Source organism: Ochlerotatus camptorhynchus, unplaced genomic scaffold, assembly GCF_037179485.1.
Source record: "Ochlerotatus camptorhynchus isolate MF236.1 unplaced genomic scaffold, CSIRO-AGI_Acam_v1.1 ptg000232l, whole genome shotgun sequence".
NCBI classification, from domain to species: Eukaryota; Metazoa; Arthropoda; class Insecta; order Diptera; family Culicidae; genus Ochlerotatus; species Ochlerotatus camptorhynchus.
In genome coordinates this window covers 7,184,589-7,211,228 of record NW_027040722.1, presented here as the reverse complement: position 1 = coordinate 7,211,228, position 26,640 = coordinate 7,184,589, and the positions used below count along the sequence as shown (strand labels likewise).

General features: G+C 38.7%; 1 protein-coding gene across 1 annotated transcript; it reads left to right on the top strand.

Moving 5' to 3' along the window:
• On the top strand, nt 1–26,430 carry Jhbp3 (Juvenile hormone binding protein 3). Its single transcript, XM_065225597.1, has 6 exons — nt 1–275; nt 25,152–25,232; nt 25,312–25,552; nt 25,653–25,786; nt 25,856–26,005; nt 26,077–26,430. The coding sequence occupies exons 2-6, from the start codon at nt 25,160–25,162 to the stop codon at nt 26,223–26,225; spliced, it is 747 nt and encodes a 248-aa protein (XP_065081669.1). The 5' UTR covers nt 1–275; nt 25,152–25,159; the 3' UTR covers nt 26,226–26,430.
• Nucleotides 26,431–26,640: the final 210 nt, after the last annotated feature.

The following is a 26,640-nucleotide window of genomic DNA, read 5'->3' as shown; positions in this document are numbered from 1 at the left end:
TTTTATGTAGTTGGTCCAACCCCCGCGGAGGAGATCTCTCAATTATATACCACTACACTGCCAAGAGCGCGACAAGTGCCGAAAGGAAAACTCCGGTGCGCAGAGCAAGGAAATTCGCGTATCTAATCGGAACGTTCAGTTTGTTCTCGTCGTTCGGAAGGTTCGCGTCTTGAATTGCGTTTGAGTCGCTGTCTTTGCCGTCGTCGCCCGTGAGCATTGTGAAAGGGTCGTTTGTGCTAAATTCCCTAAAGAAAAATATTCCGAATAAACAAAAGGTGAGCAATTTTAAAAAACAAAAAAATCTTTCGGCTTTTGGTCAATGCCAAGTTCAGTCCAGCTTCCTGGGTTGCTGGCTGCACTGGAAACCAGCTTTCGAAGCAAGTGCAATTTTCGACGGTGTGCAATCGTTGAGGAATGGAGAGAGAGAAAAGCAATTCGCGCGCACAGTTGAACTAAATATAACTGTCGGACAGTGTGGAAGAATAAAGATGCTGGTGAAAGGATTCGTGTGAACGGCTACTGGATTTATCTATTGGATGGCAGAAGGACCTTGGGAAAATAAACAAGTCGCGTTCCATTCGGCACTCGGCCACATGGACGATGCTTGTGAATGTTCAAGTGATAGGTAAAATATGCAACTGTTGTCTTTGCAAAATGCGTCGCTGCAAGGTTGAAAGCTGAAGTCGGATCCGGATGTTGGTGCAAGCGCTGTTGTTAGTGGCATTCAGTGGAAGTTTGGACGGGAGGTTTTCGTAGTATGACTGAATAAGCAATTTTTTTTGTTTCAACATTTTGTCGGTGCTGCCATTAGATAATAGCATCTTTCATAAACATTATTCAACACGACATTGAACCTAGGGACGTTACTTTGTCTATATTAATCGTTGATTTTGTTATGAAATGCTTTAAACTAATCCTATTCACTTTGTTAACAGTCATAGTGATAAGCACAGAACAGATAGGTAACTCAGAGCAAACGGTTTCATCTGAAACTGAGTTCATGCTTTTCATGTAAATTTTGCTATTCTTTTCTATTTTCATTTCGCAGTGCACATGATGATTTTAAATCTTGTATAAATTGGTATAATTACCGTTAAAACATTTTGCCTACAGTACGCTCCTAATTGTTTGAACATGCAAAAATTAAATTTTCTTTTTAATTTCAATGCTTGGCAAAAACAATCATTTTTGACGTAATTCTAGCGGATTTGTATGAATACGTGAATAGGGTATTACATTGCTTTGCATAAAATCACTATTAGTATCACAATTTGTTTGAACCAATTATAAACATATTTGATGGGATGTTGGTGAAATGTCTCGTTTTTAAATATGGTGATTGCAAATGTGTTTGTGTAGCAACTATGTATGTATGTATAACTAAGCTACCTGCTGTTATGACTCTGCATTATAATTATAAGGTTCGATGCCTCCGCCATTTAACCATTCATGGTCAAGCAATTGGTGTATCTTTTGTTCAATTCAATTAACAACGAAAACGCAACGTAAAAGTTTAAAGTGCGCGATCAAAATGATATGGTTCAAAAGATCTGTCTGCAGGTTTGTGCCAAAGAGGAGTCTCAGAATTTTTTAGAAACTTTGCTGACAACGGATTTTTACATTCATCACTTGCTTTGCAATTTTGCCAGTATTGTAAAAATAATGTCTTATATTCAAATTTTCAATAAGCTACATTTTTTATCTTAACACAAAAAAGGTAAGATAATCCATCCTGCCGTAATACGTGATTTTATCATATACCGTAAGTGGGGGTGACATTGGGCCAAAAATTAAACATGTTTAGTTTTGAAAATATCTGGAATGTTAGGAAATGATGACTAAATTATGTTGCTTGCACTCCTGTGGTAAAGCGTATATAACATTATCATGTTGTTTTGTTTAAATAGTGTTCAAAAGTTAAGTGCCATAAATACCTTAAAAAAAGCGTTGTTTAAAATTGTCCATTGGTAATTACATATTTTAACACACTTTTATGTGGATAGACATGGATTAAACGTGATCCTTATTCATGTATATGATTGACATTATGATCATTTCCAAATGTACTCCTAATAGTTACATTGAATCTACTTATTTTGAAATTTATGGTCTCATGTATTTTTTGGCCCAAAGTCACTTCAATGGTCCAGTTTTTATAGATTTTTAGTAAAATGAGATTTTGATTTAAATCAATCATCTCTTCAACAGTCGTAAATATATTATTGATGAATATATTCGCATGCTTAAAACTAATTTCCTTGCTAAAATGTGAATTTTATAAGGAACGGAACTTAAAATTGTGTGTTTTTGGCCCAATTTACCCCCCAACTTACGGTACTATCTTCTTTTTTGCACGTTCGTCAAGTGCACCAGTGTGACTGTTGGAAGCTTAAAAATTTGCTGGTTACGACTGCGTGTATTATATGTAATTTATGTCATGTTAAATAGCCCACAAATATAAACTATTAAAACAAAACTTAAATCTGACTGCATTGACACCCTCTTGTGAGCAATATATAATTTAAAATACTTTTTGATGAATTTCTACTAATATTTATTCCTTAAATTAAAAAATCCACTAATAAGCTAAAGCTATACAAATATGCTAATAAAGATCATGTGTCAAATAAGCTGTGCATGCATAACATAGTTATAATCCGTTGCGTTTGGCTTTTCAATACTAGCAATCTTAAGTAAAAAAATAATTTAACGTTCTTTAACAAAACGGTAAAGTTTTCATTTGAGTCACATGATCAAAATATTAGGATAGTACTGTACGATTCTTGTTGTCAATTATACCAGTACCAGCAATGCCAGATTGAAAGAAAAATATTAAATCCTAGTACACAACTAACCTTGGATTAAAAACTGCTTAAGCCACTATTTACTGATGAGCATACAAATGTTACATGTAAAAGTAACATGATAACATTTATTTAATTGTCTCATTGAATTTTTCGATTAAAAAATCAAAGGCATTAAGCAAAGGAATGCAAAAATTATTATCACACACGAAAGGAATCGAAAAGTCTGGGAAAACTGGCAACAAGGCGCCACTGATTTGTTTTTCATGATAGGAGTAAAGAGTTACAGAGCTCTCGTCAACGCCAATTCCTATGTCGAGTGTGGTGGGACTAACTGCTACCAGAAGGACTGAAAGAACAAAAAAGACGGCAAGTTACTATATGCTACATGACAGAATCTGATAAGCTCGTATTCGCTTTCCCTCTCATAAATCGTAAACAGTGGTGAATGGAACGATTTTTTTCTACGACGAAATGCATTGTCATTTCGCTTTTTCTGGACGACGGTTTTTACGCATAAAAAGTGAAAGAAGGAAGATGTTTTGCTTTTTAACACAAACGCACACGACCATGAGAAATTCCATTGGAGTAAAGAAAGTTTCCCTGCCATTCCTTCGACATATCCTCTGACAACCCAAGATATTTTCAAATCCTACAGGTAGAGCGATCTGCATGTGTATTGAATATAGTTTTGAGAATTCAGGACGAATGAAACTTTGGAATTTTTTAATTAGGGGAAATGTCGGCTTCGGCAGTTCTTTCCCTTTTATCGCCAGGGGAGTAAATGAAGTCTTAGAGCATAGACTTAGAGTGTTAATTTTTTGCAGAACAATGCATTGGAACATGATGCAAATAAATACCCGCTGATGATAATAGGTAAAGAAGTGCTTAATCTGACATTCCCCCTATTTTATATCGTTAAACTTTGAATATGTTTTATTCTAAATGTGTTTTTGAACATCAAAGTTTACGGAGTTATGAAAATCGACTAGAATTAGCAGAAAAATCATCAATACAGTTTTTCTTTGATGTGATCAAAGAGACAACTCCACAATTAGCATTTTACCTTTAGAGGCTTGAAATGTAAAATATTTTACGTAGTGTGATTTGAAAGCGTTAGATTTTTCGAACATCTAGGATTGAGATTCAGATGTGTCGCCCCTCGATAATGTCACTATAACTAAACAAAAAAATGCTCATACCAAGAAGCAATGTTTGAAGAGAAATTGCAAATTTTTCTAAAATCTCCATACTGCAAAACAGCTTTATCCACGGCAGTTTGTTTGGGTTGCGAATGTTTTGGTAATAGAGCTAATAAACAATAAAGGCAGAATAAGCGCAGCGCTACAGTAACTCTCCTGGATTCTGGTAAAGTTGCCAGTCTTTTTGATATGATGTCTTCGGTATAATTGTACTTGCCATACAATTATGCTAATGTATAATAATACCGGCATTGAAAGCTCTCAATAAAAAACTGTTGAAGTGCATCTAGAACACTAAGCTTAGAGCACGCAATAAGCTTATATGCGATAAGCAATAAATCTAAATGCGAAGTAGAAGAAGATGGAGATGAATTCAAAACAAGTATATAATCTAACAAATGAATAAGATGTTCTCATCTTTCCTACAGACATTCTATACATAAGCACCAAAAGAAGTGTTCACACCTTTCAATATATGAATCTTGGGTATGTTTGAATTGTATATACCAGTAAAGCTGGTATAAATGGTAAAAGGTGGTATAAGTGTAAATAAATTTTGAGTGTAAAAAGCGTTCTCTCCAACGCTAGGTGTCACTACCAATTGAAATTTAAATGCCTCCGGTTCTGATTACCATGTTACCTATCTGTTCTGTGGTGATAAGTGACAACGGAATTTAATAATTTAATAGGTATTTGGATGTTTTCGAGTGCTCTCATATTTTTTTCTTCTTCAAGCAATTTATCAGTTTATTGATAGCATTGTTTGTATGCATTCGTATGTTGTGAACAGAACTGTAAAACACTATGCCCAAGAAAGTCGAGATGTTTTTCAACCCGAAAAATGTCTAGACCGGTCCTCGGTCTTGCTTCGTATCGGGAGGCATCTGAATTTTAATAATTCCCCATGTTCTTGGCGAAGCAGCATTGGCGTAACCATAACTGATTATATGCATACTATTTTAATGTTTGATTGAAATCGAGTTCATTTAATAAAAGTGATATCTAGGCTTGGCATGTAAAGTTTTGACTACGAAGTGCTTATTTGTTCATTTGCTTTCAGTTTATGAAAAGTGGTTTTCCGTGAAGCAGTCGATGGAATAGAGTTCCAGCTTACTATAGATTCCCAAAAAAAAAAAAAAAGATTTGCACTTAAGCGAAAAGCGGCTCCTATTTTTTTTACACTCAAAGAGAAAAAAACTTAACTTGGTGTGGATTCAAATGTTAAGATTTCTCAACTTCTTGCGAGCCTAAATTGCTTCAAATAATACCAAATTTCTACAACTCTTTATTGAACAAAATGTGCAAGTGGTGTGAAGACTGTGCATGCCAAGTATGGTGCTATATATTATTCTGGTAATAATGTGGGAACCACGAGGAGTGCGCACGTACTTTTGGTTGCACTATGAATCCATATCCAAACGATTGCTATAGACGAAATAGCGGGTTCATTTATCGAATCTAAATTTCGAGGGGTAAGAGGCGATCCGCTGGAATCTAATACAAAAGTTGTTTCAACAAGTTAACTTGCTCACCCCTAGAATGATAGATTAGGCTGTTATAAATAATAGCTACACAACACAAAATAAATTTTAATAATACATTCAAGAGACATCCAATTATGTCGAAAATCTCATAAAATTTGTATGGCCTCAAAAATAAACAAATGCAGTAAAAGCAGCGTAATATCAGTTCATGCACTGTATAAATGATAATTTTGTCCTTTTTGGCAAGTAATATTACACCATATTTTTGACACGATTGAAGTGCATCCACTTTGATGTGATATCAAAATTATATTTTTGCTGTGTACATACGTGACAAATCTCTAAAAAAAACACAGGTTGTAGGCTTTTAATTGTAAAAATAGATAATATCAAGCTGAACATTGCATTAGGTCCTAAGTAACATTGATCGAATCTCTTCTAATCTAATCTAATCTAATCTAATCTAATACAAACGCAGTCAGTACGAGAAAGCTGACTACCTATTTACCTATATAGGCTACCTTCAAATAGTATCTGTGAAGCAGGTAACTGCCTATCCCCTCGGCGGTATAAGAAATATATTTATTTACCTATGTATATTCTACCGCTTTACACAAAGAGGTAGCAAGCAAGTACGTGGTAAGAGTACCACACATTTTTGGAAATTGTTCTGAAAAAAAAAGTTCTTTTTTCAGAAAATTTAAGCGAGCAACCTGTTAACATTTGTTATAAGAGTTTTCATGTAAGTAGCAGTTTCTAATGCCTATTCTATCATTCAGTGAGCAACTTAACTTTTTGACTCCCTACTCTATGAGAAAAAACTCAACATCGAGGGGCACCAAGAAGTTATGATTGTTTTTTTATATAATAAACGTGTCGTACCGTAATCCGGGGCAAATTGATCAATAGTTAACGTAAATATCTAAATAAATTACTACAATAAACTAAACACTACTGGCATTTAATTCAATAGTTATGAGAACTTCATCGTCCTGCATGATTTCTTATAATATTGGATGTTTTGTTAATTTTTAGGAAATTTTAGAAATCTTAAATTTGAAAATATCGATATGGGGTGAAATTGTTCAAGCCTTCAAATGGCTTCCCAGTGCATTACTAGTAATTGTTCTTATTAGATGTGGGTTCCATGAATCCGATGCAGATGCTAAAATCTTTGTATAAAAAGTATGTTCAGCATACTATGCGTTTGTCTCCTTTCTGAAAACAGGCAACATAGTAGAGCGTTTCCATAGTGCGCGTAATTTCTGTTGACGAAGTGACAGGTTGAAGAGCAAGGACAACGGAGCAGCTAAGATATCGGAGCATTTGTTTAAGACAGCAGATGGAATAACACTCGGACCTGGTGAAAATGATGATTTGGTTTTACTCATCACAGAGAGAACCATTTGTACATCTACGGCAAAAACATCCATGTTTACGACGTCGGTTGGCACATCACGGACGGCTCGCTCAATTTCTCCTTGCGATGGGGAGTCATTCGAGAAGACGCTTAAGAAGTGCCTAGCAAATAGGCTGCATTTGTCCTCAGTTGTCAATGCTACGTCATTGCCGAGAAACATTTTTGACGGCAGCCCAGTTTCCCTCCTCTTCGTATTCACAAACGACCAGAATTACATACCTCTTGTAAAGAAGCTTGTTGTACTGGCGATAATCATTGCTGGCAATTGAAAAATTTCGCTGGGTAAGGGTACATCGTCGTTGAGTGAGAGCACGGAGAGCTCTAGATCGCACTCGTTTCAGGTTGCGGAGAGTAGCGTTAGACCAAGGCGGTTTTCTTAGAGATAAGCACTTCGGTACTGAAACACAAACACAGTCGCGCAAAAGGCTATTATAGCGAGCGGCTGCTGTATCGATATCAAGGTCATTCAACACGTTCCAGTTGATCCGGGACACGGAACGCGTCAGCAAACGGAAATCGGTCTTCTGGAAACTGACCCGAGTGGCAGTCATGGTTTCATCAAAACGAATTTGAGATCCGTTCGCGATAGATATTTCCAAAGCAGGGTGGAAATTGTCAAGAGGAACGATGACGTCAGGCGCTTCAGCGACGACACAGTCCAGAAGTGCTTTTTCGCTAACAAAAACCAAGTCAAGAAAACGAGACTGGAAATTGGGAACAAGGTTTATCTGGCTCAGTCCATGAAAAGTCGTGCCGTCAACAAGCAAGCAGCTGGCAGGAGTAGTTGAAGATGCAATCGGATCTGGAAACGCATAACCCTGGCCAGAGGGTGACCAGCTAAGCCCAGGCTGATTAAAATCACCAAGCAGAAGAAGCACATCCGTTATATCAGCCATGGACGATGCAAATTCTGTAGCATCCAGATGAAGCTGCATTGTGCTGCAGTCATGTCGACGTTCAGGGGGAATATACACCTCTCCAATGAGGATGTTCCGCGAAGTGAGGCTGACCTTAACCCAAACCGCTTCAATTGTAGTAAATAGTTCGTTGGCGATTACGCAGGAGGCGAATGCGTTGGAAACAGCGATGAGGACACCACCACCGCGAGTACGAATGCTGTTGGATGAATTACGATCTAATCTGTAGACAGTAAAAGAGTCACCAAACAGTTGCACTGAATTGATCCTCCCATCGAGCCAAGTTTCCGTGAATACATAAACGTCATATTCCCCTTCAAGCGCAGCGAGATAAACAATGTTCAATTTAGTCATCATGGGCCCCCTGGTGTTCTGATAGTAGACTCGTAAACCGCTAGAGGGTTCGGTGCGAGGCGTGTCAATGGTAACTTGTCCAGGATCCGAACGAGAGAACGGTGAACTATCAGGCAGCGAAAGATCACCTGGCGTAGAAAGGCTCGAAGTGGTGGCTATAAGCGAAGATGAACTGAAACCAAGTGGCGGATCAACAGTTGAATTCACATGGACGAGTTCATACTTGCCGTAAACGAGTGGTTGGAAGACCCCTTCACTAGGCCCGCACACAGGGCCGAGACGGCTGCAGGTCGCTGGCGGGAATGGCTCGACTGTGGTGGGGGCTCGGGGGCTTCCATGATGCCAACAGCAGTGCGTCCCAGTAAACAAACAGAAGTTGATTCATCATAATGGTGTAAGTCGTCAATCTTCGGCAGGACTAGATCAGAGGATCTGGATGCTTCTTCCGGTGAATTTTCTGTGGATCGTCTCGGTTTCTGGTATGGTGGGGCTGGTATACTGTTAATGTCATCTTCAGACCACAATTGTCGAGGAGCAGACATATACAATGGCACTCTGGAAACCAAGAATTTTTCAGACAGAGCAGTTGTTGCTTGCTGATTGTACTTGCCTACAGTTGGAGTTTGGAAGACCCCCTCTCCTGACTCAAACGCAGGGCTGGGACGACTGTTGAACGCTGGCTCGACTGCGATGATAGGATCAGGGACTTCCACAAGGCTAGTTGCAAGTGTGCGTCCGAGTGTCGAGTTGAATAAAGCAGGTTGTGCGTTTATAGGAAATGATCGGCTGTAGGCATAATACATTTCAGGAAGTGGATTGTTCGAAATAATGTCTTACTTGCCTGAGATAGGGTTTTGGAAGACCCCTTCTTTAAATCCAAATACAGGACAGGGACGGCTGGAGGTCGCTGGCAGGAATAACTCGACTGTGATGGATGCATTAGGGGCTTCCATAACACATATGACAGGCGTCCGTCCCGGTGTCTAACTTGGGTCAATCACGAAGGAGTTTATTGTTGAAGTTCGATTAGAAGTGATAATCGTTTCAGGGACAGAATTATTCAGAAAGCGATCATACTTGCCTGCGGTTGAATTTTGGAAGACCCCGTTTCCGGACGACTGCAGGTCGATGGCGGGAGAGGCCCGACTGTGATGAGGGGATCAGGGGCTTCCAAATTGCTAGTGGCAAGTGAGCGTCCCGGTAATCGGTTGATAAAAATGCGGTGTTGAGGTTCAAGTTTCTGACCCGGCAATATCACTCCGTCAAAGATGATTGATGACTGGAATTGGCGGACTTTAGAGTTGTTTGCGGTATGTTCATTTGTAACAATCCTTGAGGCTTCCAAAAAAATTCGACTCTGCGGTTGTCCACGAATTTACGAAATAGCATTCCTTTGGGCCATGTAGAGGACGAAAGTGCTTTCGAAGTCAAATCTGCTGACACACCGACTTTGAAAGAAATGAAAGACATGGTGCTGACGTCTTTGTTCTTTGAAACCAGTCGGATAACTTCAACATCGTCGGTTGACAAACGATTTTTGGCCAGCTCACCAATTTGCTCAGGAGTAACATCGAGAGGGATCCGAGATAGGTAAATCCAAAACTTTTCTATCGGGACAGGCACATTGAAGTGGCCTAGGCTTGGAGATACAGATTCACCAGTAGCACGCCGGCTTCCTATGGTTCTTGACATAAAACCAGACCGTCTGGAGGAAACTGGAGTGATGGAAGCAGTATTGGTCAACTTCGTGAAATTGGACCGAATTTCAATTTTCAAGTCCTCCAGAATCTCTTGTTTCAATTTCCCCAGCAACTCCGTATGAGTACTCAGCTGTTTCTCCAGACCAGCATCATATGCAGCCTTTATGTTCTTACTATGCCGAATGTCTGACATTATGCTCGCACAAGATTTACACATCCAGAATAATTGCCTGTTCTGGTTAACTTCATCCAACAGTTCACTCGGCAAGTGACAGCATTTTGGGTGAAATATCACATTACAGAACCCACGACAGGCAATGGTTTTTTTTTTATGGATGTCATTGGCGCAAGCATAGCAAATTACACTCATTTTGCAGGAACAAGACGGCACTGCAACAATCACTGGAAAGCAATGAAATTTCAAGGTAGGGCAATACAACGGTAGAGCCCAGACGACAGCAATTACACAATATGCGTCCATTTACGTCATATCGAGCATACGCATGAAATATATCAATAGTTTTGACTTGAAAAATTATATAAATTATTAATGGACCTGTGGGATGCGATCTAAACAAAGCTAAAAATAATGATGTTTCAACATGTTTTTAATATTGCTAATGTAAGTGGAAGACGTCACTTATGTGTAGAACAAGTAAACATTTTTCACTGATTCTCTGAAAATGTATGGCTAACATCACATTGCCACTTAGTATCAAAATCCAATGTTATGCAAGTGCTAAGTGATTTTGGGTGTCATTCAGAATGCAGAACATGAATACGGTCAAAAGTTACAATTGAACATGGTGGCACCTACGCAACTTTCTCATCGCACGGCAATGAAGTTTCCGCAATTTGTTTACAGCGTTAGGAAGCTACTTATGTTTCAACAATTTCCTGAAGTTCTCGAAACTTTTTCTAAAATGTATTTTATTTCTCTACAGTTTATGGAACTGTCCTAAGGTTCTATGTTCTTTCCTGAAATTCTAGAAACCTCTCTAACGTGTTTGAAATTCTTGTGAAACTTGTTGTACTGCCATCAATTTAACTAAACTATCCTAAAAATGTCTTAGCTTCTGTGGAGTTCACTAAGCTTATGTGAAGAACTGAAACAATTTCTTAACATCTCTGCAGTTCTATGAAAACCTAGAAATTTACCTAAAAATTTGGGATATTCTAAATATGTCCCGCTAATTTTTTGAAATCCATGGAACTTTTCTTGAGTTCCAGAATTGTTGGAGCTTACGAAACTTCTTTGCAATTTTTCCCACATTTTTCTAATGTTCTGTAGTCAGCCCGGGCGATCCGTTTCTAAAAAAACGTGTGGCTTAAGCGCCACTCCACAAGGTAGACCACACGCCCAATGTATATTTGCCCGGTTGAGACTCTCCTAAGGGCGAGCCCATCAAAACTCCTAGAAAGGATTAACGGATCAGGCAAGCTGGTGTTCAATTAAACGTCCAAACGGGAAAACCCTATTATCTCCATCAAATCACAAACACGATAATCACTCAGAGAGTCGGTGATAGCTCACCCATACCCAGGCATGGAAAATCATTTGCATTCATTTCGTGCTTTCATTTACATTCATTTGCCCCTAACTTTTTTCATCAACAGAATTCTGCAAAATAATGCAGAGAACGTTTTGTAGGTTTTGTTATTAGCTACAACTTTTGTTAAAAGCTCAAATACGTATCTCTTATGCATGATGAACCAGAGCGAACAGAAGTCACTACTGTTTTTCATTGAATGTATTTTGAGTTCCGGAAAAGCGTGTCACGAAAACTCGGCGCTTTTCGCTCATCAGTCTTAGACTGGCAAAAAATGTCACTCCGTGGCGCCCTCGCCGGACGTCACACTCTAAATTAAAAAAAGGCTTGACGTGACGATGATCGTTGGCTTACTTGATGGCCATAGTCGATGACCTATCGACGGTTTCGACGCACTCGCTTGTGATCGTCGATGGTGATCCGATGAATGGAGCTCGCTACAATGGCGTTTCATACGCCGGTGCGATGGCGGTTACTCTGCCGTGGTAGGTTGACGAACCGATGGGTGGACCGTGTCCACGTGGAGATCCCGCTTCCGGCCGGTTGGCGATTGTCGGAGAAATTCCGTCAGTCGGGGAGAAGTATCTGCGCTTGGGTACGGAGATTTGCTGCGAACGATTTAAAGAAATACGGCTACACCAGAACAGTGAGCATAAGCACGAGCACGGACATGGACAGCATATATTGAACACAAAATCACCTGTAATTCACTAGCCTGTCTCCTGATCGCACACAATTTTCTACACGCACACTTATTGTACAGTTCATAAAATGTTTGTGGAAATCTCGGATCTTCCCTAAAGTTCCATGGACTTCTATGAAGTTTTTAAAGTTTTTTTTTCTGTATATCTCTGGACTTCTGTGAAGCTTTTGAAGTTTTCCTGAAATGCCTTTACTTCCATGAATTGTATGAAACTTTTTTGAGTTCCTTCTATTTTTCTGGAATCAAAACGGTATTATTAATATAGTCCTAAGAATTTCAACGAAGCTCTCACTACTCGGATAAAATTAAAATTGTCATCAATTGCATGTTACTAAAGAAAGGAAGCTCATCTCTGCTTCGAAAAGTAAAAAAAATCGATATACTTCAGAGTACCACCAAGCGGTGAAGAGTACGCTTTTTACACGAAAAATATAGCGGAAACTGTGACGATCCATTCAAAATTTTCTGGGTTGAAATTTTCAATTTCTGTGTGAAATTTTCAATGGATCTTACCGAGGGGAGGATTTACTCATAATTACTCTGGATAACTCTGGTTTGCTGCGAGAACACATACAGTTTTGGTTCCTAGCATTGCAGCTGACAGTTCATCGACGAAAAGAAAGCACAATGAAAACAAAACCCTAGCTGATCACAAACATCTTTAAAGAATCAAGAATGATTTTTCAAAGCGATGAATGTGTTTATATGTAAAAAAATCGAACGGCGCATCGACGAAACTCTCAGTACTAACTACCACGCAAACCAACACCACCTCTCTCATCACCGCAGCTCATCAGTTCAATGATATCACTTAGTTCTAAAGCACTTAAAAAATTTCAAAACAGGACTCATTACTCCACTTACGAATTTAACAGCTACCGCGTAAACCACACACGTAATAACATGTACCTACTAGACTGATGCAAAATTTGAAATTTTTGCTCCACAGTGCTTAAACGGTTCCAAATTGGGTCCTGCTTAGCCGCCCAAAATTTGAACTGCTTTAGTAAGAAACTGACTTGGCACAAACCATTTCAGGCTTTTATGGGAATTACTATGGGAAAACTTATGTTTTTGTTCATATCTATCTAAAAAATCACCATATCACTATGCTTTTAAAAATGATAGCAAATTTTCTCAGCTGCAACTTTGTTCAAAACTACTTTTCGATCAAATGTAAGGAATAAAAGTTATTAACGATTCAAGTCACTGATGTCTTATGATTATGCTCATTCAACTGTTAGGCAGGCAACATGGGTGTTTCTGGTGCGAAGAATAAATATCATGCCTACTATGTCACACTGCAGAATACAGTGTTGTCCTCAGAACAGCTGCTTGATCATGCCATTTTGATCCATTTTGAGAGTACGAAACGTCAACGTACTGATTTAAAATGTAAATATGTTTGTTTTCAAGCGAAGACGAACATTTCATGGTGCTGGGGGAAAAGGAGGCGGCTTAAATCATTTCACTTTTGGCTACGCTCCAGTGTATTTTTTGGGTGTCCAATCATCTATTTCAGTTTTTTAGCTTCTGCATGTTTTGTTATTAGTTATTTTTATATCGAAATTCAATGATTTAAGCAAACCAAATTCATACACTCATCCTCGAAATGAAGGATCCTATTGCAAATTTTCATGCAAAAGTATGCAGAATTGTAATATCTCGTGACATGAACAGATTATGTAATGTGGTCGCCGGAAGGTTTTTTAAATTGTTTTGTAATTTGCATGTTACCTTATTTTTCGAAAAAAGTTTTTTCCCAAATGCATTGCGTCTAGAAAATCATCTAGTGAAGGAAAAATATAACACAATTTATGACCGGGCGACTCTTAGACATGGACAAATAAACGATTGAGATTTTGACGAACGGTTATGTGAGAGTCAAATCTTCCAGTGACAATGCCACAAATAATCTGTCTCTAATACGTTGAATCACGTAAATTCGCATTTTTCAGCCAAACGTCTACCCCAGTCTTGATGTCAAATGTACACACTTAGAAATAACTAATTTTACACGTGACGAAATCCATCAGTGTCATAAAAGATCAGACGTAAACAAATATGTAATGTAAAATTAAGTCCCCCGAGACTTGAAAGTTCGTTACTCGACGAAAAGTACGTTCTAATTGATTTGAATTTCACGTCTGTTATGACTCAATTTTATGTCAAAATTGACGCTCGTAAATGTCAGTCTCAGAGCACCTAAATTTACATCAAATTTTCTAAGTGTGTATATTTGCCAACCGTCCATATTCCAAACGTCCCCCTCTTCAGTGGGCTCCCCCCACCGCTCCGAAAAAAATAATTACGTTTTGATTTTTCTAAAAAATATTAAAAAAAAGGTATCAAATATCTAAAAAATCACATTTTTTATAATTTTTCAAAGAAAATTCTCATAAAAACATTTTTTGTAAGTCATTATAGCGTAAAGTTGGACTCAAAAAAATCACAAAACATCAACTTTTCAGTTTTGCTGAGGGTCCAATTTTTTTCATGATGAGATAGAAAAAAATATTTTTGCATGTAATTTTTTACAAAAATTTAAGGAAGAAACTGATTTCTTGGATTTTTGATAAGTTTTTCCAATATTTTTAGAAAAATAAAAATGTACTGAAAATAGTTTTTTTTTTCGGGCCGGTAATCCTCCCCTTAATGAAAAAATGAACTGTAAAAAAGTAAGGCAGAATCAAATTGACTCTCAGTTCATCAAAAATGTCAAATATCATTTCTAGAAAATGCCTCGAAAACCACACATATATTAAAGAAGAAAAATCTTCTACAGAAAATCTTTCTCGAAATGTCTTCAGAGTTGGTTTGATTTAAGTTAATAAGTTTTTTTTTTATTAAAGTCCCTTTAACGCTCTTGGGTCATTCGTGACTTGTTCGGGGGTGAGATTTGAACTCGTGGGATTTAACTCGTGAGAGGTATGGTTGCTAACCACTACGCCGAGGTCGCCCCCAAAGTTGATAAATTTTCATTCACTTGAATTAGCAACTCGAGCATCTTTATCGATGACAAGACAGTAAAGAACCTTCAATATTCACCACCTTGACGGTCCCCAGATGAAACCTTGCCAGTGCGTGTGGGTATATCATCAAAGCTTATGCTAAAACCGTTAACCACAGGTTGTTCGATTCTGCTTATTTATGACGCACACTCACACTATCAACTGCTGCCAATGTGCAAAACCAAACGGCTAACTATTTGTTCAAGGTTTGTCACACCAGGGTGCATTAAACCTGCGATGATCTCGCTCGCAGTCGTTCTGATACCCAGTTGCAGCCACACGATTAGAGATGTAGTGCACCGCCTTTGCTGTCGCCTGTCTCTCGACGAAGGGCCTTGGGTTGGTTTCCATTTTTTTTCAGCTACTACTGCTATTCTTAGATCAGTTGAGAAATTCACGCTTAATGTCAGTCTTGTCAGCGTACCAAGATTGGAAAATTATCTTTCTTGGAATAGCACGTTCAGTCAGATTCGGTTTCGCGTACATGGAAAGTGTTGCAAATGTGGACGTTTCACAAGTTTGACCATCAAACCGGCTTCCCTCGCTTTCGTTTCGTTGTTTGTTTGTTTCATTTATCAGTATGTCTCCTCATTAGTTGAGTGCGGGGTCACCCTTGAATGGTTATAATGGACGACTCCGAAGCGAGTACTAATTGTCAGGTGTCAAGGGTTCGCTCCAAGATCGAGGTCATTGGCATTTCCGGTTAAAAGTTTACAGCTATCGAATTATAACTGGAAATCAGAGGGTTCGACAATCATATCAAGGAAAGACCTACTTCTACTTAATTGCAACTTTATTTGTTGGAGACTTTCAGGCTAATAAACGCTTGACCTAGGCTGATTCGTGCGTCTAGCTATAAACCGGTCCAGAATGTCCGATTGCAGAAAAGAAAGAACCGAACCAATATCGAGGCCTTTCAAACTTGAAAAAATCACGATGTTATTGCTAATGGTATAGAGATAGGGTAAACGCTCCTATTATTGTGGGTGTTCCTATAGCATTTGAACTAAAGTATCGTACCAAAAGCATAATTTCCCTGTTAAAATGAAATAATGGATTTATTTGATGTTTTTTGCTTGATAGGCCCAAAATGGGCGCTTGCCGAAGTAGTTCTCTATCCTATTCAAAGCGATCAAGAGTTAATTAATAATCAACAAAGCATCCTAATACACTAGCCACCCCACAATTTTATCTTTTTCTTCTTCACATTTCAAGATTATTGCTTAGTAGTGCCGGTGGTGTAGTGGTAAGCGTGATTACCGCTCACCCCAGCAGGCCTGGGTTCAATCTCAGTCGGCGCAGCCGGGATGTTCTGAGGCATAACATCTCTGATCACGCCTTCCTTAGGAAGGGAAGTAAAGCAGTTGGTCCCCGGTTCATGAGTTGATGGGTCGATAGGTAGGGTCCAGGCAAATATATCATATTAACAATATGATCCATTCATGCCTTTTTCAAATGTTGCAATGGCAACCCGCAAAATATTGCTTCACGCACCATCTAGCGTTGAAAAAGGTCAGCAACAATCATTCAATTACAATCGAGGGGTGGGAATATAGCACTTATTACAGAAGTAAGAGTCAAATTATTTTCATTAATTACATTGTGTATATTGCTTTAACATTTATCTGACATGTCACTGTTGTCATCAAATAAAATAAAATGCTGAAATACCTACATTCATTTGAAAAATTAAACAAATTTTCATTTGGTTTACCCCTCGTGACGATAAACAAATACATTGGTAGCCTTTTTGGCCACAGAGGTGCTTTCATCGCTAAAAATTCGGTTCGCCAGCCAAGTGAAAGAGTGGATCATATTGTTAATATAATATATTTGGTCCAGGTGTGGGAGCTGCCTCCATAGCGTCGGTAGCATTGGTGCTCAGCATGGAAAACAAGACCGACGGAAAACAAATCAAAGGAAAAAAAGGTTATTTCTTATCGTATATTAGTCTATTGCGTGCTCCCCGCATTTTATGATGATATCACCATTTTCAAATTAAAAAATAATCGTAATGACAGCTATTCATACAAAATAATCCGCTAGAGATAACTTCATCAAGATTCATAATTTGTTTGTTCATAAAAAAAATCACTGGATAACTGTTCAAAACACAGTTTTAACGTACGAAATGCAATACCTCTTAAATTCTGCTAGTGTTGTTGCACGTTTATTAAGTCTAGGCATCGAATTGAAAACATATAAAAATACAATTAATTCTGTGAAGCACAAGTCAAAAATGCGGTGTTCTTATTTCATCCGCGTTCCTAGTATTATATCTTTGTAAATTACTTCCTTTTTCAACTCGATCACACAAATATCGAGACATGGAAGCATGGAGAGAGAGAGCAGTGGAGAAAGCTCAGGTCAGATAATCGAAACGTTCGTGCTTTGAGTCCTGTCGGCAACCTTTTTTCATTTTTTTTTTTCGTAATATTTAATTTCACTCACTAATACACTCAACATTATTTTGGTCTCCAATTTTGTTGCATTGGACCACAGCTCAGTATATCGCATCCTCCGTTCATGATGTCTCCATTAACATTCTGTGGTAATGAATCACACATTATTATAAGCAAATGTTACATCCCTCGTTGGGTGTATATATTGCTTTTTTGAGGTCAGTTCTGGAACATTGTAGCATTAATTATACTATATTATATAAGAGCCATTCCAGCTCAAGTGGGTACACCACCTGTGGTCGATGTCACCAAGTTGAGCCAAACTTGGCCAAACGCTTATTTTGGCATTTTTAACAAATGCCTTTTTTTGATTTTTCTCTGAAGTGCCTAGATCCTTCTCGACTACAACCCTGGATTTTCGAGATTTAAAAAAAAATATCTATCAGAAGAGATTACTCCACAACCAAATAAGCTATTCTTAATATTAGAACCACAGACAAACAGACATAACTCTCGTAAGTTGTTCATCGAACAAGCATTTAACGGTCAATTTAAAAGTATCGTAGTTGGTAGTACCGCCACCTGTGGCGCGCATAGTCAATTCCCTTGCGTTTGACGTTTACACACTACCGCCATCTGTTCAGCGTACTACCCACCACAGTGTATTCAACAGATGGCGGTAATGTTTTAGCGACGATGTTTTACAGTGATAAATATTCAATATGTTATGTCTGTTTGTCTGTGTTAGAACGTTAATTTGAAGTTTGTTTAACGTAGATTCACATAGGTGTACATAGGTCCACCAGAAAACCTCAAAACTACCACTCACTCATCTGGTCATATCTCAAAAACTATTTGTCCAAATCATTTGCCCTTGGAAACAAATCTAGTAGAAGAGTTTTCCAAAGCGTGATGAAAATTGGAGCCCAAAATATTAAGAAATAAAAAATGCCGCCCATGGTGAAAATATGCTATTTTTTGATAATTTTGATACCTGCCGGTAATCAGGCTGTTTATTGTAGTTACTATAACAAAAACAAAATGTGAGTACACCTTTGTGAATTTGCATTAAAAAAAACCTTCAAATTGACGTTCTAAGACTACGAATAGCTTATTTGGTTGTGGAGCAATCTCTTCTGAAAGATGCAATTTTTAAAAATCTCGAAAATTCAGGTTGTAGCCCAGAAGGATCTAGGCACTTCAGAGTAAAATCAAAAAAAGGCATTTGTTCAGAATGCCAAAATAAGTGTTTTTGACAAGTTTGGCTCAAATCGGTGACATTGACCACAACTTTTTAAAATTCGGTACTCACTTGAGCTGGAATAACCCATAAACCATTCATTACATCACATATGATTGTTAAACTCACTCTTACATAGCTCGTTTGGTACGGTATGTCCACGCATCCTTCTAACCTAACGCGTTATCTAACCTAATAATTTTCCAGGATGCTTTCTCGTACTGGCTGCGTTTGTGTTAGATTAGATTAGATTAGAGTATATTCAGATTGCTGTCGATCTCTTATCTTAAATTTTTTATTAAACAGGCTTTCTGCTCACTGTCGATCTCGATGGAACCTTAAAGGCACCTCAGCGGGAGTTCTGCAATGCCATCTTTCGAACATGCCATCTATCATCTTGAATCTACAATTATGATTCAAGTTGAAAAGACATAGAGGTTTTGGGCCTACAGGAGAAGAAGTAGTAAAATTATTTTCACTTCTGCGGGTTTTCCCTTAGCTCAGTCTCAGTGGCAGGCGCAGCTACAAAGCAAGACCATGCTGGAAGTGGCTGGGGGGGGGGGGAATTTTTCAGGTTGGAACATTCTCGACTTCCCTGGGCATAGAGTATGATTGTACTTGCCACACAATTATGCTAATGCAAAAATGGTACTTGCATCGAAAGCTCTCAATTAATAACTGTGGAAGTGCATCTAGAACACTAAGTTGAGAGCACACAATAAATTAATATGTGATATGCAATAAGCTTGAAATGCGAAGAAGAAGAAGAAGGGTTTTCCCCTCTATCAATAAAAAATGTTAATACACAACATAATTCCTTCCTTTTAATCAGCTACGGGTGTGACAACGATGGTGAGTTCACTATGTTATATCTTCATTTTAATTTCAACAATCTTATCTTCCAGCAAGAGCGTTTGCTAGAGCGAACAGTAATTTCAACATTTATAAAAAAAATCTAAAGAAATCGTTTCTTTCAGTCAAAATTCATATCACAAAAATCATCTTATTTTTCTTTTAGTAGTTCAATTCATATATTTAATGGAAAAAGTGTTCGTTTATTTTTTTGGTTTGCCGTCCCTTCCGCTTAACCCCTTCCATTAAATTTTGCACAGTGGTCTCATCGACCTTATTTGCCGCCGAACGCCAGTTAGATTTAAACTACTGCCCGTTTTCCATGGATTTATTAGTTTTCTTGAGATTCCGTTTGACCAAGGCCCAATTCCCTTCGATAGGGCGGAGTTCTGGGCTGTTGGGAGGGTTGTGGTCTTTAGGTACCACAACCACGTTGTTCGCATCGTACCACTCGATTGCCTTTTTCCCATAGTGACAGCTCACAGGTCTATTTTGTTGCTTTAGGAATGGTAGCAGACGCTTTTCCAGGCACTCCTGGACGTAGATCTCTTGATTGATGGTTCCTGTAGTAAAGAAAATGCCGCATTTTAGACCACACATGCGTATGGCCTGCCAGACGAGATATTTTCTCGGGAACTTCGATAGTTTGATGGTTTTGAAAATTTAAGCCATCTTCACTTTTCCTGATGCGGTATAAAATCCTGTCCCGGAAGCTGCTTGAAATCCGCCTTCACAGAAGTTTCGTCGTCCATGACAACACAGTCGAACTTTGTGAGCAGATTCGTATACAGTATTCGGGACCACTGCTTTGACGAGACGACGTGTTTTGTTTGTAATCTCGGTTCGCCACCTTCACCTTCTTAAACGTCGACAACCCGGCTCATTTATTGGCCCGCTGCACAGTAGTATGGGAGACATTGAGCTTGCCAGTGACGTCTTGCATGGAGAGGTTAGGATTCCGCTTATATTTCACCGCCACCTTCTTCGTCGTCGCTGCCACTTCCGGATTACGATTGCCGCCACTTCCAGGCTTCCTGGCGGTCAACAGATGCTCTTCGAATACTTTTAAAACGTTTGTCACGGTCGATTTTGCCATATCCAGCAATTTAACCAACTTGGCGTGTAAGAATCTCTTGTTGCGTGAGCAAAATTTTGAAACGCTGCTCCTCTTGCTTGGACGTCATTTTGAAAACTGGAGAGCAACCGGTGAAAACTCATCATAGCAACCATTGTATATACACTTAACTTCCAAATGCAGCATTTCAGTTTTTTTTTTAATGCGTTTTAACAGAAATACACCAATTTGAAGTTGACTAGTTTTTGCGCGTTCCAGACTTTACATTTGCTAGCAACACTGACTGGGTGTATCCTATGGCTTACCTTCCCTACTAACATAATTCCTTCACGGCGAATGAGAACGACCCAAATTTCAGTTTAGTTCACTCATAATCGCCAAAAGTGCAGGAACTCAGTGATGAGTTAAATTTGTCTCATGGTTTCTTGTGGAAAACCTAACAAATCTGCCGGAAAATGAGGAAATTGACGAAAATTTTATTCAGTCTCGGAGTAATACCAATAGACTGAGTGAATCTGAAAAAAAAACCTGGGAAAACATGAGGCAAATTTACTCATCGCTGAGTTCCTGCACTTTTGGCGATTATGAGTGAACTAAACTCAAATTTGGGTCGTTCTCATTCGCCGTGAGAGTGCTTGGCAATGAGCTCGGCAAATAAATTGTTGGCATTAAATATTTAAAAATCAATGCTTCGATGGCTGAAGCAAAATATGCAAAAACGTATTGAAATTATACTTACCGAAGATTTCGTACAATGCACAGTGGTGCAGAATGCAGATTTAGGTGGAATGATATGTTTTGAGACTGAAATTTAAACTTTAGACTAAAAGTCTCTTCTACAAAGTTGTTCCTTATAGATATGCCCTCATTTTTATGACAATGAATTCTAGGGTGGTTCCTATTATCATTAAAATCAAAAATCTAACTTATTTGTTTGAGTAAATTAAGGTATACATGCTGAGCTAATTTCAAGCAACTTTGTTGAAAACAACTTTTTTGTATCCCTTCAATTGGCCGATTTAGAGCTATTTTCTTGAATTGAGTTTTGGTGGCTCTTTTGCTTATTTTGCTCTAGTTCTCTTATTTCGAATTTCTCAGCAAAGGTGTCTTCAAATAACTATTAGATCTTAAGAAGGCGCAAATTTGAAAGTTAAGAGATAGAAGAAAAAAAATTCGGCAATGTTGCTCACAATAAACAAAGCAACAACTTTTTCAAACAACACATGTTTTTATTTTATAAAACAAAAAAGTTAGTTTTGAAAATTCCCTAATTTGAGGACCACCCTGACGTTTGCAAACACCAAAAGAAAGGAATTTTTAAGAACAAAAACTTCTTCGAAGACACTAAATGTCCAACTATTGAAACAAATGTACTAGCACATTTTATTTAAATTTGTCATTAGAGTGTTTTTATGAAATCCATCTTTTGTCAATAACTTTTTTATTTGAAATTTCTCATGAAAGTCATCTCCTAGAGACTTTTAAAACTCTTTAAGACGAATGTTTTATACCCAAATTTGTTGCCTGTATCTCTTCTAACAAAAAAGATGTACCCGAATATAGTAAAAAATATGAATAAATTCAAATTGATTTTATACGAGTTTAAAAAATAACATGCCTCCAATTTTTTCATATTATTGAGAATAACATACGCCCTTTCAAATGCCGTAGAAAAACTTTTTCTTTTGTTTGCCCCAACCAGAGATATTAACATTTGAAAAGTGCATATATTTAGTATAAAAACGTCAATAACTCTTGATCGGCGAAAGGTATTGACAAGCTTTGTGCAGCGAAAATTTGCGCCTTAAGATCTAAAAGTTATTTGAAGACACCTTTGCTGAGAAATTCGAAATAAGAAAACTAGAGCAAAACAACTGTTTTTTTTTTAGAGCCACCCTAACTCAATTGAAGAAAATAGCTCTAAATCGGCCAATTTAAGAGATACAAAAAAGTTGTTTTCAACAAAGTTGCTTGAAATTAGCTCAGCTATACATCTTTGCCGAAGAATGTATACCTTAATTTATTCAAACAAATAAGTTAGATTTTTGATTTTAATGATAATAGGAACCACCCAGGAATATTGTCATAAAAATGAGGGCATAACTATAAGGAACAACTTTGTAGAAGAGACTTTTAGTCTAAAGTTTCAATTTCAGGCTCAAAACATATCATTCCACCTAAATCTGCATTCTGGACCACTGTGCAATGTTACATCATCCTGCTGAAGCGCTCAAAGGATCGGTTCCATATGTTGAGCCACTTGCACTGTACACAACAGACACTACACAGTTTTATTTTTTTTTCAAGAGGCTTCCGAACTCTCAAATATTTTTAGCGCTTTGGAAATGGCGGATGAAAACTGAAATACTGAATCTCGGTACACAATCGATGCTAAAACGAAATCTCGGCATATCACATTACCGAGATCAGCGAAATCATCGTTTGCGGTTACGTGTAGCCGAATTTCGGAAAATATATGAAGTATGCCAAGATTTCAGTTCGCAGTGGTGCTGGATCTCGACTAAAACTGTTTTTTTTTTTGCTGAATTCTCAGTAAATTATGATGATGCCGTGTTGGCTCGGTTATAAATATTGCCGAGCTCGAGAATAATTTTTAAGTGCGAACGAGTGCAGGAAAGCAATCACCTTAGCAATCTGTCGAAAGATCCAACAATCCAGCTTCTCGGTAATTACGAGGTTGTGGATTTCCATCACAACCTACCTGCTAGAATTTGTCGTGCTCGAGCCAATCGAGCCAATGTTGACAATATTTGGATACTTCACGTGCGTCGACAGGTACACTTTTATCGGAATTTTCCGCTTCTCCTCGGTCTTAATCATAAACTGCGACACAAGCTTCTCCTTCAGTATGAACTTCGATATCATCCGAGTTGCGGTAGCTCAGCTTCAGATACCCGTACGCGCCCTTTCCGATGTGCTACACCAGCGTGTAATATTATCTGTACTCTTCTTCTTCTTCTTCTTCTTCGCATTTTCAAGCTTATTGCGTATGGCATTATTAGCTTATTGCGTGCTCTCAACTTATAGCGAATTCGTTTATTATTCAGTTCCAACCTGGATCGGGTATCAAGATTGGGCCTGCTTGTTTTTTGACAAACGTCAGTTCGATCGTTTGTTTTTAAAACCCAGCTCAGGTTGAGTTTCGCACTGATAAAAAGTTCGGTTTCGCACTGGGTTGGAACTAGTTCCCACCCCGATAATAAACGAATTCGCTATTAGTGTTCTAGATGCACTTCCACAGTTATTAATTGAGAGCTTTCGATGTCTGTACCATTTTTGCATTAGTATAATTGTGTGGCATGTACAATCATACTCTATGCCCAGGGCAGTCGAGAAATTTTCCAAACCGAAAAATTCCTAGACCGGACCGGACCGAATGCCGACTGAGCTAAGGGAGGCCCCAATTATCTGTACTCTTCGTGGATCAAATCTTCATCGCAATGCGACACAAGAGAGACGAAACGGGCCGATCCGAGTGCTGCGCAGCAACAGTATCCTTGCTGGCCTGCCAAAACAAAATGTCCACCGTACTAATCACGTCAAAAACGTCAACGTCAGATTCTGATGCCAATCCGCATCCTCCAGATTTTTGTACGATTAATCCGTATTCCGGCTTTCCCAGATGCCGTAAACCAGGCCTGCCCAACCTTTCCAAACAGTTTTTTTTTTTAAATGGCTGTATCTACATTCGATGGACATGTTTAAAGCTGTATTTTGTATATGTTTCATTAATTGTGAGCTAAAAATCATAATAATGAATACAATTAGGCCAGAATGATATCATTGCTGTCGTTGGGCAGCACTGCAGTAGACCTTCCTCCCGCACGGAAGCGTCTGATTCTAAATTGCGTACATTATGTCGATCACGTTGCCATCGCAATGAATCCAGTCCACACGGAATCGGAAACGTTCCAATGGCCGAATGTCGTGACTGTTGATCTGGCGTTGACCTGACCATTGTCTTCCTTGGTTTGACATACTAAAACAAGAAAAGTACCGGGTTGCCAAACATACAATTATTCACAAACAAAGTCAGTCCGATGATTGGCACTCTCGACACAGCGCGGCTCACTTGAGGCACACTGAGATAAATGTTGGCGCAAAATAATTGTGTAGAGTGACCACCCCTTGGTCGGTACAGCAGCTTTAGGAACACTAAGTATCAAATATAGCAACTATAGAAATACCGTTAAATAAAAAGTAAATGTAAGTAGTTGGATTGCTGATTTGCTAGGAGGAATGCTTATTTGATCTGATATAAATAAACCAAGTTAGTTCCTTCACTATTGGGTAACTTACCCGACAGCCATCAATATTGCAATTTCAATGCGTTTCCGTGGTGAATGACTTTCTTAAAATCGGCCCAACCTTACTTCCATGTTAACTACGTCTTTCCTTCCAATATCCTTCTCTCAGATCGCAACATGTGGACATCACCGTTATCCTGGACCCTGATGGTGTTATTCTCCATAGACACTGTACGATCACTGGATCTTCGTAAGTTGCATCTAATCAAGCCGTTGTAAAATCAAGAAAGAGAAATTTAACCCAACTGCTTCCTTCAAACCAACTTCAGCCGAATACCTACACGTCTGTCACCGGGACGACCCGAAGCTAACCGAGTGCATGAAGGAATCGATCGAAACACTGCGACCGTACCTGGCCCGTGGCATTCCGGAGCTGGACATTCCCGCCATCGAACCGATCAACCTGGGCGATCTGATTGTGGCTGAAAGCGTTCCTGGTCAGGGAATTAGCATCACCGCCAAGGACATCAAAGCCTATGGGCCGGGCAACTTCCGACTGAAGAAACTTAAGTGAATACCGAATCACTACTTGTTGCTTTAATTCCCTTCTCCTCTGTTCTTCTGTTGCACAACTCTAAGGCCCCATACTAACGATTACAACCCATTGCAGTGTTGTCGAGTACGGCAAAGTGTACACCTTCGAGCTGGAACTTCCCCACCTGTACGTCGAGGGTCGATACGTAGTGGACGGCAGAATCCTACTGCTACCGGTGAAGGGAGCCGGAAAGTTCACCGGAAACTTCAGTAATTATTTTGAAAAATGGTTTCCCTTCATCATTTAAAGCTCTAACCCTAACTAATTCATAACCGCAGCCCAGGGATTCGGCAACGTGCGCATCAAGGGAGACCGAAAGGTGATCAATGGTAGGAACCATCTCTCGCTTGCCAAGCTGGACATCAAGATCAAGGTTGGTGACGGTAAAATCAAGCTGGAAAACCTGTTCGGTGGAGATCGAGTTCTAGGTGAGAAAGTAGCATTTGTTGTTTGAATGGAAGAGGCACAAACTAAAATGGGTTCCAATTGTACATTTTAGGCGAAATCATCAATCAGACAATCAATCAAAACTTCGCCCTGCTGAGCCACGAGCTGATCCCGCTGATCGAAAAAGCCCTGCAGAGGATATTCAAGACGACGGGAAATAAGATCCTGGAAAGGTTCCCCGAGGAGGTGTTATTCCCGTGATAGGGTGAATGCAAATAAGCGCTAAAACAACAGGAAATTGGAGTTTTACTGATAGTAGGAGGGAAATCTGATACAAATGTGTGACATAAAAATTAAGGTTAAAAATGAGCAAAATGGTGATCAAATGTAAACTTTTGTAATTTATGACGCCGGATGGGTTGACTCGTTCGGCGAGAATGCTTTCGAGAGGTGTAAATACAGTTAAAATTGCGACTTTTTTTTAATAAATGTAATAAGAAATTATTATACTAAAATTTGGTTCTATGATCTTCTGGTGAAGCACAATGAAATTCTTTAGAGGTTCCGTTGATGTTTTCTGCAGCTTCGAGAATTTCAACTCACTTTCCTGTTATGGTCGTCTGTTTCGACCATTTGGTTTGTTTATTATAATTATTTTATAATTTTCTTGATTATA